The 14,147-nt window shown below is 46.3% G+C and overlaps 1 protein-coding gene across 1 annotated transcript in view; it reads right to left on the reverse strand.

Moving 5' to 3' along the window:
• Nucleotides 1-13,834, reverse strand: part of PARVA (parvin, alpha) — a 148,415-nt gene extending 134,581 nt beyond the window's left edge. Inside the window, exon 1 of the mRNA XM_012654413.1 lies at nt 13,456-13,834. Within this exon, the coding sequence (XP_012509867.1) occupies nt 13,456-13,591 (136 nt within the window). The 5' untranslated portion in view covers nt 13,592-13,834. The remainder of the gene's footprint in view (nt 1-13,455) is intronic.
• Nucleotides 13,835-14,147: the final 313 nt, after the last annotated feature.

Below are 14,147 nucleotides of genomic sequence, written 5' to 3' on the forward strand. Positions count from 1 at the left end.
AGCTAGACCACGAATCACACTTCCCAGAATCAGTAATACTGAAAAAGCCAGGAAGCTGGGAGCCCAAATTGCTTAAATTGATGCCATATCATCTGAAAAGCTAACATTCAGGTCTTATAAACTGAACGACAATTGCCATCTATCCAATTCATGGCCCTGGACTCCTGTTTCCCACCTGCTCCAATGCCAATTTAAGCAATTCTGAACTTTGATCTCTGCAGCAGAATGTCTCAGATTTATTGAAGTGTCAGGTCCCAATTGTGCTAACATCCACCCTGGCAGGGCCATTACAAGGTGTGAAATCTGGGTGCCCATCACCTCGGCCGCGTTCAGTGCAGCGACAATCAGAAGGAACAGATCAATCTGCCTCTCTATAGTCATCACGGGAGCCCTGCAATCTACCATAATGACGGCTACGGAGGAAATGCAGGTGAAGAGATCATTCTGTTCTCCGGGAACTCGGACACGTGCTGGAAGAGCTACTGAGCCCAGCAAGAGAGGCCTTGCAACTCTCAGCCAAGAGGCAGCTGCTACTCTTTGCAAAGGGATATTTCAGGACTTGCCTATATCCTGAGAGTTGCTTTAAGAAAGAATTGTGTTACCCTTCCCCTGTGTTTTGCAAACAGCATCAAAACTGTTGATTCCTGCTGCCCCGGCTTCTCCCAGCTGTTATTACTGCAAGTACACCTCACCAGGGCTGGAAGCCAGAGAGAGGCTTATGGTGACAGGAAAACCCTCCCAACGGAAAGGAAAGTTTACTTCAAGCCTCAAGTGTAGGGGAGCGGGTGAGTGAGGCAATGACCAGGGTCCCTGTGTGAGCTTTGGGCAGCCTCCCCACCCACCTCCACTCTGTAGAGCCAGGAGTTCCATACTGAGACTGCAGGGTCCTAACCTGCCTACTAAGTTCTGCTAGCTTTTGTCCCCAAAGCTGGACTCTGACGAGTCTTCCTAACTCGGACTCAGGCACTCAAGAGATCCAAGCATGCCCTGCTCAGAATCTCTACACCCTGCCATCTGGATATTCGCCTCGACAGACCTGGTGTGCCCTGCCCCCTAAATGTGGCGATGGGACTACAGACCCCTCCTGCACTCCTCTCTCCTTCCTCCTCCCCGCTGGGGGCTCCCAGGATGCCCCACAGACAAAGCCACACTGGCCAAGACAAAAACTGCTTTCTGGAATAATTGTTTTGAATTGAAAAGTCAATATAATGCTGTAATTGGCAGATTAATTATTCTACCATTGAATGTATGCTGGAAAGAAATGAGCACAGAGCCTGTTCCACCTGGGTTTATGTCACCGTGGGAGCAGGAGCAGGCTGGCAGCCTTGCCCCTTGCTAGTCCGACATCATCATCCCCGGGAGATGCTGTATTTTCATGAAGAGCTCATTCACGGCTCCTCGGAGTCAGGCTGTTTTTCACAGCGTAGAACAGGGGAGTTACCTCTGGATTTTAAAAGAGCTAAGGGAATGAGTGAAGGGAATGGAGTATGATTCAGTGATGAAATAAATGCCCTCGACACATCACTCCCAGGGAGAGCATCTGCTTCTGCCAGCGACTCCCCAGGAACACTCCCTGAGGTGTTGGGTGTGATAATGACATGCTCCAACTGGCTCAGATCCATTCTGCAGAGATGAAATGAGACACCTGACTACTGGCTCCTAGTGCAGGTAGAGGAAATTGAGCCCCTGAGGCAACAGCCCAACCAACTCTGTCAAAATCCAACTGAAACACAGAAGGCTCCCAAAGCCTGTCCCTTCTCCTGTGGGCCTGGAGCGGGTAGGCTCCTCCTCTGGCTTTGAGACCCAGCTTGAAATCACCACGTCTCCTAACACGTCTACCGTCTACCATAGTACTCAGCTGGCTGTCTCATGACTACCTCCCATTTGTCTGTGGTTACCGTCATGGGGTAAGTCCAGGAACTCAGGAGTTGGGAGGTGGGGAGGAAGTGTTCAAGAGAAAGAGGGACTTCTTTTTTCTCTTCTTCTTCTTCTTTATTTCAGCATATTGTGGAGGTACAAATGTTTAGGTTACCTATATTGCTCTTGCCCCACCCGAGTCAGAGCTTCAAGCGTGTCCATCCCCTACATGGTGCACAATGCATTCATTATGTGTGTACATACCCATCCCCTCCTCGCCCCTCCCATCTGCCCGACACCCGGTGGAAGAGGGACTTCTTGACCAAACCTCTCCTGGGTCTCCCACGGGAGTGGTGAGGGCTCAGAGGGGATAGGGGGTGTAGCTGCGCTTCCCAGAGGACCGTCAAGGATAACAGTTCCCAAGGCAGCCACACCCTGGGCCCTGCCAGAAGGGAGCAGACCATGGGTGACACACAGGGCCATCTATGGATGGAAGGACAGCCACAAGGAATGTTCTGAAATAAAGACCTGCCTGTACTAGAGCCTTACCCTGAGCACGTTAACTGGCCAGGCTGGAAATCTGCCCTCCCCTGACCACCCCAAGGTAACCTGGTCCTGTCAGCCAGAAGCAAACAGAAACTTTCAGCCTAACGATGTTGGTTTTTCTTTGAAACCACCGACCAGAGAGATTACCCAGACCCAAAAGCAGTCATTTCCCCTTGGTCATCAATTCTAAACTATTGATATTAAACAAGCTAATTGTCACCCTTTTAACCTATAATTCTACTTCTGGGACTCCATCAAAGAAAATTATTCTAAATTTTTTAAAAAAGGTTTAGGTCGAGTTATTTCCAGAAGATAAAAGAAAGAGGACCAAAGTAAACACTAAGACAATCACTCAATGGAATATTATGTACCTATAAAAACTTTGCTTAATAAGATTCATAATAACCTGAAAAAAATTTACATTGTAATAAATGAAAAACAAAGATAAACTTTTATTGATATACATAGTATACTCACAATTATAAAAAAAAGTTATAATGAAGAATAGAAAAAATAAAATGCTAATAGTGATTGCTTTCAGGAGTTGGAACTTGGCACAATTGTTTTATCTATTTTTCCATAAATCCCATAAGCATGGGTTAATTTTATTAATATAATGGGGAAGAAAAAGCTTTTATTTTAAAAAATCAGATGCTAAGTGAATTGATTCATTCTTCTTTCCTCCAAGAAGAGTGTGCAATAATTAAGAATATTCCTATTTAAATTGACAAAGTTCACTGCCCCTTACATCCACGGCTTAACACTGCCCTAAGGCTGGTTCAAAGCGAAGACAATGACTTTGGTTACAAAGTTGGTTTACTGAGGCTTTGGCAGGCTGGCCTGTTCCAAACAAATAGAATGATCACTTAGTAAATGCTGGCAGCACCAGTTTTAGGTGGGTCCCCAAGTGATTTACACATGGTGCAAACGTTTGTCCCATGCCTGAATGAAAATTAAACAGCTGTAATTAACAGAGAACAGGCAAAGCTCACCAAGCTGTGGCATCGGGCCATTCTTTCCTCTTAGTAGGTTCTTTTTTTTTTTGGTGGGTTGAAGTGGGGAGAGTTGTAGTTACGGGACCCTTGTTGAGGAGTAATGACAGTGGCCCTGCTTCTGGCTGACTTTCAGTTGCCTTTGCTTAGTACTTTATGGGGAAATGAAGCTGAAATGGGCAAGAAGGAACAGGTCGGGGAGGGGGAATGGGACAGACCTGGGGATTAATCGATCTGAACCTCTCCTGTAGAGTAGTGGTCTGCACATCACTCTTACCTCCCCTAAATCTTGCCAATGGGCTATTTCACCGTAGTCCTCCTCCATTTAAGCTCTCAACACAAACATGTGCAAAGCCATTTCTGCAAAACAAACTTTTCTGGATGAAGACAAACAACCCTGGCCTCCGCTTTCCCTCCTGCCACCCCCAGCACCAGCCAGCCTCTGTGCAGGCTCACAGCTGCCCTGTGAAATCAGCACCCACAGATTCTGGGACCCCCGGGTCTCAGGGGCTTTGGTGTGTTTGCCAAATTGCAGGACTGACGGATAATGTCTTCCCACAAGAGATTTCCCGAAGGCAGGGAGAAGGCATTTTTATAAGCTATATGCATACTCTCTCTCTCTCTCTCTCTCTCTCACACACACACACACACACACACACACACACACACGCACGCACGCAGAGGGCACCAGAAGTTGAGGCCTGGATGGAGTCCAGAGACCAGAAGAATCATCAGAGGTTAGAACGGAGTCTGGAGTAACCTGGGGACTCCCTCAATGGGCATAAGATACCCACTGATGAGTCAGGCAGTTGGTTAAGAAACATTTTCCAGGATGCTTTTTAAATACCTGGTGCTATGCTAGGCACTGAGCATGCAAAAGTGAGCAGAACAAACATGACTCCTGCCCTCGCTGCATCTGCAGAGAACACAGAGAGGAAGGGCTGTGGCCCAGGACCTAGGTCGGGGAAGGCTCCTTGTCCTCAGACTCCAGTCCTCGGACAAAGCCTGCTTTGGATTTCCTGCTGATTTCAGGCTGCACAACCTATTGAAAATTAACAGGATGTTCACATCTGTTTTTTTGAAGTATTTTTATTTTACTTTAAAAGATATTTTATTATTGAAGTTGTCATAGGGCTTCCCTCAAATGTTGTTCTTTGTTCCACTACAGTGAGTAGAGATTTTAGATGCTTACAAATGTTTACAGGAGGATTTCATCTCTTCTCCTGGACTAATGGCTAAAACATAATTATGAACTGTGCTTGTTACCCAAATGGAGATATTCCATGAGACAAGAAGACCGATTCCTAATATGGAGGTGTCCTTGGGCCGGGGCCCACTTATCCTGGTATCCATCTCCTCCTCCCGACACAGAGGTGCCTTCATTAGGGGAGGAAAGAAAGAGGTCTTTGTAATGATGCAATTCCCAGACCACCCTACACAGACAATAAAACTGAATTTGAGAGAAGCCTGGTGAAATAAGAGCTCAGAAATCATAGAAAAAACAGTGCTGCAAGGGCCTAAAAGGTTATCTCGCTTAATCCTCTAATGTTAGAAATGGGCAACTAATACCAGAAAGGAGAAGAGACTTGTCTACGATTATGTAACCAGTTAGTGGTGGGCTATTTTCACCAAGGTAAATATGGGGAAATTCATCCCATAGAAATTCCAGTCTCATCATGTGTTAAATATGACACTAGACAAGAGGGGTCTCACCATAGGGTATAACAGGCACACCCACAAGTGGCTGCAATGCAGTGTGGCCAGTGGTGCCACAGAGTGGGGACAAGGAGCTGTGGGCCCACAGAGAAGGAGGCATCTCACTCTTCCTGGGAGCACCATGGAATAAGGCTTCATGCAGGAGGGGATATCTGAGATGGGACTTAATGAATGAATAGGAGTTTGCTGTATAGAAAAAGGGAAACAGTCTTTCCAGAAATATGGAACAGCATATACAGGCAGAAACATGTGAAAGAACATGATGTATTTGGGGAACAAAGACATTCCCCAATGAAAATTTAGCTGCAGTTAAAATGGAGATTTCTTGGAAGGGAAATAGAGGAGATAGAACCAAAAAAGTAAAGGAAAGAGTAGTGGTGAAGGCCTTGAATGCCATGCTAAGAAGTCTGTTCTGGGGAAAAGTTACCTCTGTTTTAAAAGAACAACATACTGGCAAAAGGATGAAGGATGAATTGAACAAAAATGGACTACAGACAGGAAGACTAGTAGGATGGCTAACACAACATTTCAGGTGGAAAATACAGAGGGTAAAATTTTAAAAATAAACAAACAATCCAGGGCATTTATGAAGCCTGAATTAAGGCAGTGATATGTAGAAGGCAGAATCAGCAGGGCTTTGTGAGAGGTGATTAGACGTGGGGAACACAAGGGAGCAGGGACCAGCCTGCCCTCTGCATGTACAGCCTGGGCACTAACAATGGCTTTTACATTTTTAAATGGCTGAGAAGGAACAAAAGCAGCAGCATGTTTCGTAACATGTGAAAATTATGTGAAATTCAAATTCCAGTGTCCATAACTAAAAAAAAAAAAAAATTTTTTTTGAGACAGGATTTCGTTCTGTTGTCCAGGCTAGAGTGTAGCAGCGTGATCATAGCTTGCTATAGCCCCAAACTCCTGGGCTCAGGAGATCCTCCTGCCTCAGCCTCATGAGTTGCTAGTACTAGCAACACAGACAACCATGCCTCACTAATTTTTCTTACTTTTTGTAGATACCGCATCTCGCTATGTTGCCCAGGCTCATTATTAAAATTTTAGGGGAATACAGCTGCATGTGTTCATTTACCTATTGTCTATGGCAACAAAGGCAGAGACGAAGAGTGACAACCCAGGCCATAGGGCTCACAAAGCCTAAACTGTTTACTATTTGGCCCTTTAAGGAAAAGTTGCTGAACTCTGAAATACAGGATGATGCAACGCTGCAACCTTAGGCAGCTGGGATGGCAGAAGAGCAGAAGCAGATTTGGGCACGTGGGACAAAAAAATAATTTCATGTTAGGGCATGTTGAGTTTGAGGATCTTGAGACACATCCAAGAGACAGCTGAAGATGTGTTTGGACTATAGGTAAAAGATCAGGATTTGAACAGTGGGAATCCTCAGTGGGCAGAGGGCGGTTGAAGCTACAGGAGCAGGTGAGATAACCCAGAGGAAATCAAACGGAGGACAAAGCGGGTGAAGTCAGATCCCAGGAAACACTACTGTAAACAATTAGGAAAGCCCAAGAAGGGGCCTGAAAAAGAGTAGTCAGAGACACAGGGGACACACAGGGGATAAGGTCAAGAGGGAAGATAAATTCCAAGGCAAAGACAAAGCTGAACAATGCCAAATGCCTCCAAGAGCCCCAGTAGAATTGGATTGAAAAGGAGATCATGAATTTTAGGGGCCTCAGCCAGGGAAGTCACTCAAATAGTGGGAACAGGATAGGTTCTCCAGTTGGCTTCCAGGATGCCACATTCTCCCAGTTTTCCTCCTATAACACTGGCTCCTATCCTCCTCCTTCTGGGCCTCTCTCACTGGTTCCTTCCCACCTCCTACCTTCTAAATGTGGGAAAGCGATCGAGCTCAGTCCCTGGACCCCTTCTGTTTTCTACCCATGCTCGCTTCCTCACTGACCCAATTCAGTCTCACAGCTTTAAATAAACACACCTACACACCATTCTTTTTCCATCCCAGACCCCTCCCCTGAACTAGACTTGCAGAACTAACTGTAAACGCAAGGTCTCCACCTGGAAGTCCAGTAGGCACCACGAACTAAACAGATCCAAAACTGAGATCTTCCTCCCCAGACCAGCTTCTCTGTGGGATTCTCCAACTCAGTTAAAATCAATTCCATCTTTCCAGTTGTTCAGACCAAAAACGCTGGAGTCATCTTAATTCCACTCTCTCATCTGCCATCCAGTCTTTCAGTAACTCCCATCTGCTGTCTCTTCAAAATACATCCAGAATGTGATGCTCACTCTCTCTCTTGCTGCCACTCTGCTCCATCTCTCAGCTGGGTCATTCTGGCAGACCCTTGGCTCATCTCCCTGCTTCTACCCTGTCCCCTTCAGTCACCTAACACCATCAGAGCAATCCAGTTAAAACACACGAGAGAGACCATGCTACTCTGTACACAACCCTCCCAACTTTCCCAACTCATGTAAGTACAGGTCCAAGTCTTATTAACACAAGGGTCTCCAGGGCCCTAAACAATCTCCTCTGCCCTGCCTCTATTTACCCCGGGACCTCCTCGGCTTCCACACTTGTGCTCCCTCTACTACAAGCATAGCCTCCTCCCTGTTGGTCCTCAATAATGCACCTGGTCCACTCGTGCTGCAGGGTCTTTGAATCTGCAGTTCCCTCTGCCTGCAACATTCTTGGGAAGATATACATATGGCTCTCTCCTCACCTCCTTCAGGTCTTGACTCAAATACACCCTTCTCAAGCCACCCTGTTTCAAATCACCAACTATCATTCAGACCATAGCACTGTTTTTCCTTTTCCTGCTTTATTTTGCTGTATAGTGCTTTTCATTACTCTAACAAAATACACACATTTTACCAATGTATCTTATCTGTCTCCCCCTACTAGAATGTAAGCTCCATAAGGGCAGGGATTTTTGTGGGTTTTTTTTTCCCTCCTTTCCAGCATCTAGCACAGTGCCTGGTTCATGGTAAGCACCTTAATAAATAATTGTGGAAAGCATGGGCATCGTGGATCAGAAGGTGACTAGGAGGTAAGGAAAAAAGAGCAAGTACAGATAACTCTTTCAAGACCTCTGATGAGTAGCTTAAGAGGAAACCAGCAACAGATTTTCTTCAAATGAGAAAGACTCAAGCATATTTACAGAATGTTGGGGATAGAGCAGCAAGATAGAGATTGGGGAGATGAGAAATAGGCTATCTGGATCTCCGGTTGTGCCGGGTCTGGGAGGAAGCTGAAAGGAATGGTCTCACCGGCAAGGGGAGAAGGGACCTCCCTGGAGGGGACTAGGACAGGATGGGAGCAGGAAAGGAGAGTTTCGATGTGGGTGGGACTGGGTGGAGGGAGGGGAACTTGAAGGAGCTCACACTTGGTCTCAATTTTCAATCTCAACGTCTGGGGAGGGGTTTGAGTGGTAAGGGTTTGGATGAGGCACTTCGGAAAACAAAATGCAAACCGATTAGGAGAGAAGAAAAGGGCTATTCCACAGTGCTAAGGGTTCTGCTCCCTCTAGAAACCATAAATCTGTTGCAGGGTTTGGAGACTTTCCCCAGCAACAGCCAAGGAGAAGCAAGAGGTAAGGACTAGTATTACTACAAGAATTGTGAACGTAAAGCCCTCGTTGGATACTTCAGGCACTGAACAAAATGTAAAAGTCTAGGGGATAAGAAATAAATGAGTAAATGATAGGAATGCCCAGGGCAGCTGACTTAATTTGGGGCACCTTCAGCAGGCAGATACAAGATGGTGTTTCTGGGAAGAGCAAGTGTTGAGGATGGATCTGGATGAAGAAAGATGACAAGTGGCCCCGTGGCAAGTACACTCTGAAAGGCTAGTCTAACAATAGACACAGGAGGCCTGAGTAGAACATAAACAGGGACTAAAAACCAAAAAGACCACAGAGAAAAACAAAAGCCGCTTATAGCTACAACTCATGAGAACGGACCCAGATATTATAAAATGCTGAAATATGACATCTTGGGAAACAGGAACATCTGACTTGCAAAGACAGATCCCTTAACTCCTAATGGGACAAAATAGTGCCACATGGGCTTCATATAGTCAGGGGCTATGAGGCTATTTACAAAGCCTGTGGAAGCTTCTGCAGTCCATAATAAAAAGACTATTTCAAATTTCAAAGACTAAAATTGTGTTGTCAATTTTAATAGCTACCATTAGTATGCCATGCAATACATATTACATTCTCTATCTCACTTAACTCTCACAACTTCCATGTAAAGAAGGAATTTTCATTCCCATTTTATAGATGAAGACAGAGGCTTTAGAAGGGTTAAGAAACTTGTCCTAAGTCATAGTACTAAATAAGGGGCGGAACCACAAATCAAACAATCAAAATGTGTCTAATCCTAAAGACCATGCTTTTAACCCCTGTTCTTTCTTGGTCTCTAACACTATTTTTTTCTTATGAAAACACAGGAGTGATGACTAGTTGAATGTATTCTTATGAGACTCACAGTCATTCTATGATGTATGTAGCAGATATCTTGAGAAAAACTTTGTATATGAAATTATTAACAGTTGACCCTTGAAAAACATGGGTTTGAAGTGCACAGGTCCAATTACATGTCAGTTTTTTTCAATAAATATACTGGAAAATTTTTTGGAGAACTGCAAAAATTTGAAAAACTTTGCAGACAAACCATGTAGCCTAGAAATATTGAAAAAATTAACATGAAGTTAGGTAATGTCATGAATGCATAAAATACTTGTAGATACTAGTCTATTTTATTATTTACTACTATGAAATATACAGAAATCTATTACAAAAAGTTAAAATTTATCAAAACTTAGACTATACATGTAAGCAAATATAAAGATGCAGTATTAAGTTATAACTGCATAAAATTAACTGTTGTTCATACAATACTACTGTAATAATTTTGTAGCCACCTCCTGTTGCTATTTCAGTGAGATCAAATGTTGTAAGTATTCACTTAAAATGTCATGTGATGCTAATTCATCTCTCCAGTAAATTGCACATTAAAAGTTAAAAGTGATCTCTTTCTATTCTCATGTATTTTTTATTATATTTAATGCAATATCATAAATCTTGAAATAACACCATGGGACCCATACAAAGTGCCACTAGTGATGCTGGAAGTGCTCCCAAGAAGCAGATAAAAGTCATGATGTTACAAGAAAAAGCTGAGTTGCTTGATATGTACCATAGATTGAGGTCTGTAGTCATTTCAGACAGAGATTCATCTTGTAAACAGACAACATAAACACAGTATAGTACTATTAAAGTATTTTCTCTTATGATTTTCTTAACATTTTTTTCTCTAGCTTTATTGTAAGAATACAGTATATAATACATATACAAAATATGTGTTCATGGACTGTTTATGTTATCGGTAAGGCTTCCAGTCAACAGTAGGCTATGAGAAGTTAAGTTTTGGGGAGTTAAAAATTATAGCTGGATTTTTGACTGTGTGTGGGGGATCAGTGTCCCTAACCCCCACATTGCTCCACGGTCAACTATATTCTAACATGTATTATGTCTTTCCAGTTGTTGTGTCCTACAGTGGGACCAAGCAAGCATTGAATGATGGGGATCCTTGGGCCCAAGAGAATTCTGTGCTGAAACACTGATATAATTTGTGGACAGACCAATGTCAGTGATCTCGAGGAATGAAGAATGAGAGGTTTTAGAACACCAGGGGGAAAGCAGAAGAAGGCAGTCTACAAAGCACAAAGCTATGAGCTTATGCAGGATGCAGAGCAAGGCCCAGCCTTATTGTTACTGAAGTGATGGTTAGTGTGCCCTGGACAGGAACAGCACTGATCACACACCCAGCACACACTAAGAACAGTCGTTTCAGACCAACCTCACCACCTTCTTTGACTGGGCTCACAGAACCACCACTCTCCAACAGGAAGCAGTTGGAACTGAGTGGTGGCCAGCCCCTCTGGAAGAAGCTGTCTCCTCTTCCAAACCATTTACAGCCTCTGGATTAGCTAATAGACTGAATGACAGAATCTGGACTTTACAGTTAAGTAGAACAGGGATAAAAATAAGATCTTGCACCTGGTTTGAAAAACCCAACTGAGTAAATCCAAGATAGGGAAGGATATAGTTTAGGAGCAACAAATATAAAAATGTTTTCAAGCTGATAACAAGTTCAATGAGAGAGATAATAGCGTGATATACCTGGCAGAATAGAGAAAAGCAACCTTAGCTGCATTAAAAGGACATGGTGTCTGTGCTAGACTAAGGGAGGTGACAGTCCTGTTCTAATCTGGGCTGGCTACCTTGCACTACCGCTACACTACATTGATTTCTGTGTAGCTCACTTGGAGGGGGTCTGCTAGATTTTCTCCATTTCCCCCTAGTCCCTGCTGTGGTCTATTCTCTGGATTGCTCTGTGCCCTAGGGAACTGGCCACTACATAATGTGTCACTGAGATCCCCTTACCCCAGTGGCTTCCCGCTGGGTTCAGCCACTGGGAAACACCAGCGGGAGATTCAATGGCAAGAAGAGAGAGAACATGCAGAATGTATGTTTCTTGTGCCACCCTCTCCCTGCTCCATCTGCGGATTTCCGACAGTGGCAGCATCCATCTATGGCTACAGTTCCTGTTGGGCAGCCCTCTTCCATGGCTCCAGCTTCGAATGGGTTCCAGTCTGCTTCCCTTCTCCCTTCCCCCTGCTGCTAGCCCCTGGGTACCCCAGCATCCTTTCTTGGTTCCCTTCACCCTGCCCACAGTTCTGGAAATAGTCCCTTCACTAAATTATTGTCAAAATCCCAACTAAGTTGGCTTTCTGTTTCCTGCAGGGACCCTAAGTGAAACTGAAGAGACAGGATGCCAGAAGGCCTTAAAATCGTGTCTATGAGGACCAGCTGTAGGAACGGAGGATATTTATTCAGCCTGGTGCAGGGAAGATTCCAGAAAGCAAGCTAGTCCATTTGAAAAAGGTGAAAGGCCACCATCATACTCATTTCCTGGTTCCACAAATAGTAGTAGGTACAGAGAGACCAACTTTTGGCTAACTATAAAGTTAACTTTTCTACAGAGTTGGTAACGGTGAGGTGAATACTCCTGGTAAGTCACAAGCTTCAGTAATTCTCCGTTGCCCAGTTTAAACTGGATGAACCTCTGTCAAGAATACTGTAGAAAAAAGTTAGAAAGACAGTCTAGAAAAGGGCTTTCTAAGAAGCCAGGATTTCATGATTTGCTATCAACTATACACTACCCAATGGGGTACTAAGATAACCAAACTAGGGGGAAGCTTTGGGAGTACGTTTTGCTGCTCCTCCTTTCAATCTAGAGAAGTCTGGTTCTTTGTGTCAAGTTTGATAATTCCCAGCACTGAAGTTGTTTTTATGCTTTAAGATAACTCAAGAACACGAAACTTCTTTTACATTTCAGCATCACAGCTTTCAAAAGATTATTTCCAATGTACTGAGCAGTCTATTTAAAAAAAATTTTTAACCCAGCAACTTTTCTCTGCACACAGATCACTAACTGTGCTTCTTGAGAACTGGCCCCTCATTTTTCAAACCTAAAACCAGGATGCAAAATCTGCCCAAGGGACACAATATTTTACATGCAAACCATCCTCGAAAAAAATAAGGTCGCCTCAATTCACCCTGGTGGGAAAAAGAAAACGGTTTTTGCAAAAGCCCTGAACACGTAGGTCCACAGCAGGGTCATGGCCCGTGACGCTAAGCTTGTGTGTCTACCCCAGGCTTTCTCCATGCGTGGGAGTTTATCATTTATTATACAGCAGGAACGCTAGGACAGCCACTTTTTTCACTCATTCATTCAACAAACATTTGATGTTGGTCTACTCCATGAACAGAGCGCTATTGGGCGCTGGGGCTGGACAAAAGATCCAGAGGCCAACGCTGCAGCTAGGCCTTCAGCAGGTCTAGGACACGACCTGATTTCAAAGACCAATGAAGGCAAAGCGCGAGAGTGACGGCGCCCAGAAAAGTTTCCGCAGAAACTTGGGAAATGCCAGCCTCCGGGAGCGGCGAGGGCGGGGGCACGGGCCCAGGGCAGGACGCCGCCTGCGGGCTGGGGCTGGGCCTGGACTCCGGTCCGGCCGCCTCCGGATGCCACGCGGCGCCCGCCCACGGCCCAGCCAGGACGTCGGCCTGGTCCCAGGCCCAGGAAGCCGGCGCCCGGGCGGGGCCGCCTCGATGGCCCGCGGGCGCAGGGCCGCAGTGCGGCGCGGGAGTCGCTCCAGCCCGACGTGCCCGGGAGGCGCGCGCACGCATCGCCGCAGGTCCCACCGCGCCGGACACCCGCGGCGCGCTTCCGCCCGGCCCCTCGGCCCGGCCCCTCCAGCCTCCCGGGCCCCCGACCCCCGCTGCTCGCCCGGCCCGGCTGTACTCACCCTCCTTGGCTTTCTTCCTCCGGGCCAGAGTTCCTCCGAGTTTCCCCAAGAAGGAGTCATCTTTCTTGCGGGAAGGGGGCGACTTGGGAGTGGGGGACTTGGGGGCTGAGGGCGACTTCTGCGGGGAGGTGGCCATGGCAGCGGCGCGGGCAGCCGCGGGCCGGTCGGGACGCGGAGCAGGCGCTGGGCGGACGCGGCGGGCGGCGGCGGGACTGAGGCTGCGGCTTTCCAAACGGAAGCGGAATTATTCCAAGCATTTGAGGCAGCTCACGCTCGCCTTTCCCTTCCCTCGCTCCCTCCCTCGCGCCGCCCTCCGCCCTGGAAGGCGCTGCGCTCTCGGGGCCGCGCCCCGGCCTGCGCCCCTGGGCTGCCCGGAGCAAGAAAGATGCCCCAAATCGGGCCCTTGCAGGACATGCGACTGTGTGTGTGTGCGTGTGTGTGTGTGTAACCCTCCAGGCTGGGTGCGCTCGATCCTGAGAGCTTCATTTCCCCGGGCTCTGCACCCAGCATACAGCCTGGCACAAACGAGGATCTGAACAGAGCAACCCTGCTATTCTATCTCCCGGTGCCTTCCAGCCGGCTTCCTGGGGTGGAGCTCGCTTGTCCCCTGCATTGCTGCCTGTGCAGTTACTAGGCCCGTGTCTTGTGCCGGTGAGAGTGAGCCAGTTCCTGGAAGAAATCATTGGAGTGAA

This window comes from Propithecus coquereli, unplaced genomic scaffold, assembly GCF_000956105.1.
Source record: "Propithecus coquereli isolate 6110/MARCELLA unplaced genomic scaffold, Pcoq_1.0 Scaffold44, whole genome shotgun sequence".
Taxonomy (NCBI): domain Eukaryota; kingdom Metazoa; phylum Chordata; class Mammalia; order Primates; family Indriidae; genus Propithecus; species Propithecus coquereli.